Source organism: Eutrema salsugineum, unplaced genomic scaffold (assembly GCF_000478725.1).
Source record: "Eutrema salsugineum unplaced genomic scaffold, Eutsalg1_0 scaffold_582, whole genome shotgun sequence".
In the NCBI taxonomy this organism is placed as follows: Eukaryota; Viridiplantae; Streptophyta; class Magnoliopsida; order Brassicales; family Brassicaceae; genus Eutrema; species Eutrema salsugineum.
In genome coordinates, this window is record NW_006256560.1 from 1,952 (window position 1) to 4,164 (window position 2,213).

At 41.0% G+C, this 2,213-nt stretch overlaps 1 protein-coding gene across 1 annotated transcript; it reads right to left on the reverse strand.

The window, feature by feature from the left end:
- Positions 1–833: 833 nt before the first annotated feature.
- On the reverse strand, positions 834–1,637 carry LOC112083856. The gene has a single exon (XM_024151909.1). The coding sequence runs from the start codon at positions 1,635–1,637 to the stop codon at positions 834–836; it is 804 nt and encodes a 267-aa protein (XP_024007677.1).
- Between the last annotated feature and the right edge of the window lie 576 nt (positions 1,638–2,213).

The window sequence follows — 2,213 nt, forward strand, 5'->3', positions numbered from 1 at the left end:
GTTCGGAACGTCTTGATCTTTGTTCCTGTCTCTTGTTCAACTATTCCTTTGAATTTCTTGAATCTGCTGTAAGCTTCACCCTTTTCTTTCAAGAGAATCGACCACATATACCTGGAATAATCATCAATTAAGACGAATATGTATCTGTTTTGTGCTGCAGTTGCAGGTGTAATGGGTCCACACAGATCTCCGTGAATGAGTTCGAGTGTACGTGTTGCTCGATACGTAGTTGCTTGGGGAAAAGATTTCTTGATCTGCTTGCCAAGTAAACACGATTGACAAGTCTCTTTCTCGATTTTTAGACTCGGTAAACCAGTGACCAAGTCCTCCTTGACCATAGTCTTCATTGTCTCTATACCGACGTGTCCTAACCTTGCGTGCCACTTTGATGAATCACTTATTGTTTGTATATGTAAACACTCTGTATTCTCCACCTCCATTCGTACCTTGTACAACCGATTTCGCGATCTTGTTGCCTTCACCAACACTTTACCATCCTGATCGGCCAAGGTTAAGTTGTCACCTTTCATTCTAACATCACAACCCGATTCTGTAGCTTGCCCTAAGCTGATGATGTTGCTCTTGAGACCTGGGATAAAGTAGACATCAGCTAGTACCTTTCGTTCCCCATCTTTAGTCACAAATAGTATTGAGCCTTTTCCTTTGATGTCAATACGGGAGTCATCTCCAAATCTTACTTTCCCTGTGATTTTATCATCAATCTTTGAGAAGTAGCTTCGGTTTCCTGTCATATGATTGCTAGCTCCGTTGTCTAAGTACCATATATTTCCATCATCACTTGAAGTTTCGAAGTTGCTTGGTTTCACGTTCTTCTAGTTAAGAAACACCACTTCATGAACCATTGGCTTCTCTGCTTTGTGAGTATCTTCTGCATCGGTTTCTTGTGCTTCTTGTAACTTAAGGAGCCTGTCTGGGCAATTTGAGGCGAAGTGCCCTGACTTGTCACACCTGTAGCACACTATCTTCGACAAGTCCCTTGCCTCGTTTGCCCTTCCTCGGCCTCTTCCTCTGTTATAGAAGCGTCCTCCTCGACCTCTGCTTCTATTTTCTTTGGAATAGTTCCGATCTGTCTGTGCTTCTGTATTCGCATACATTAGTTTGTTCTGATTCTCTTGAGTTTCCTCTTCCTCTTCATGGATTCGCTCTTCATAAGCCTTTAGACGTCCTACGATATCCTCGAAGCTTGTAGCATTAAAGTCGAGTACTTGTTCAAGCGATGCTACTATATGTATGTATTTCTTCCGAGGAATACTCTTGAGAAACTTCTTTACCACCTTAGATTCTTCAATATTTGTTCCCAAGGCTGCAGACTTTGAACAGATTTCGGCCAGCTTGCCGCTGTATTCATCTATGGTTTCGGTGTCCTTCATCTTCAATCGATCAAAGTCAGCCATTAGGGTTTGTAAGCGTGCTTCCCTGACTCTCTCCGCTCCTACGTTCCTCGTTTTGACTGCGTCCCAAACCTTCTTCGCTGTATCTAACTCTCCGAGTTGTAAGATAAGCGTTTCGGGTATGGATTGGAAGATGAGGCCCATTGCTATGTCGTTCTTCTCTCCGTCGTCTGATCCTGTTTCCACAACTTCCCAAGCCTTGTGGATTTTTAGAAGAACCCTCATTCTTAACGCCCAAACAGTATAGTTTGTAGAATTAAGCATAGGGCATTGTATCGTTGATGTGCTTATCTCCTTCAGTCAAGTAACTGGAACGATGTCTCCCATGATCAATTATCTTCGTATTCGAACCTCTTTGCTTTGGATCGCTGGTTTTCTTAGCTCTGATACCAAATATTGTTCGAATGCCTTAGATAATAAGATCACCAAAATAACTTCTTCTCTTATTGCTTTATAAAATAACTCAAAACTAAAGCTCACAATCTCTTAAGGGATGCTACAACTTTAGCAACTCCTTATATAGGAATAGATAACTCCTAAACCTAATAGAACTACAAAATAGAATATTTCCTAAAATCACTTATTATTCCTAAATACAACTTAGTTAGGAATTGGATAACTTGCTCTTCAAGTTTACTCTAACATTCTCCCCTTTAAACTTGAAATCTTCTTTGGATACTCTCTGCACTCCTATGAAATCTCTCATCTCTTTGAATTTTAATCCTTCCAAGTGCCTTTGTCAGAATATCAGCCTTCTGCTCAGGTTCCAGGAACATGCTCGACAGAATTTGTTCATTCTCA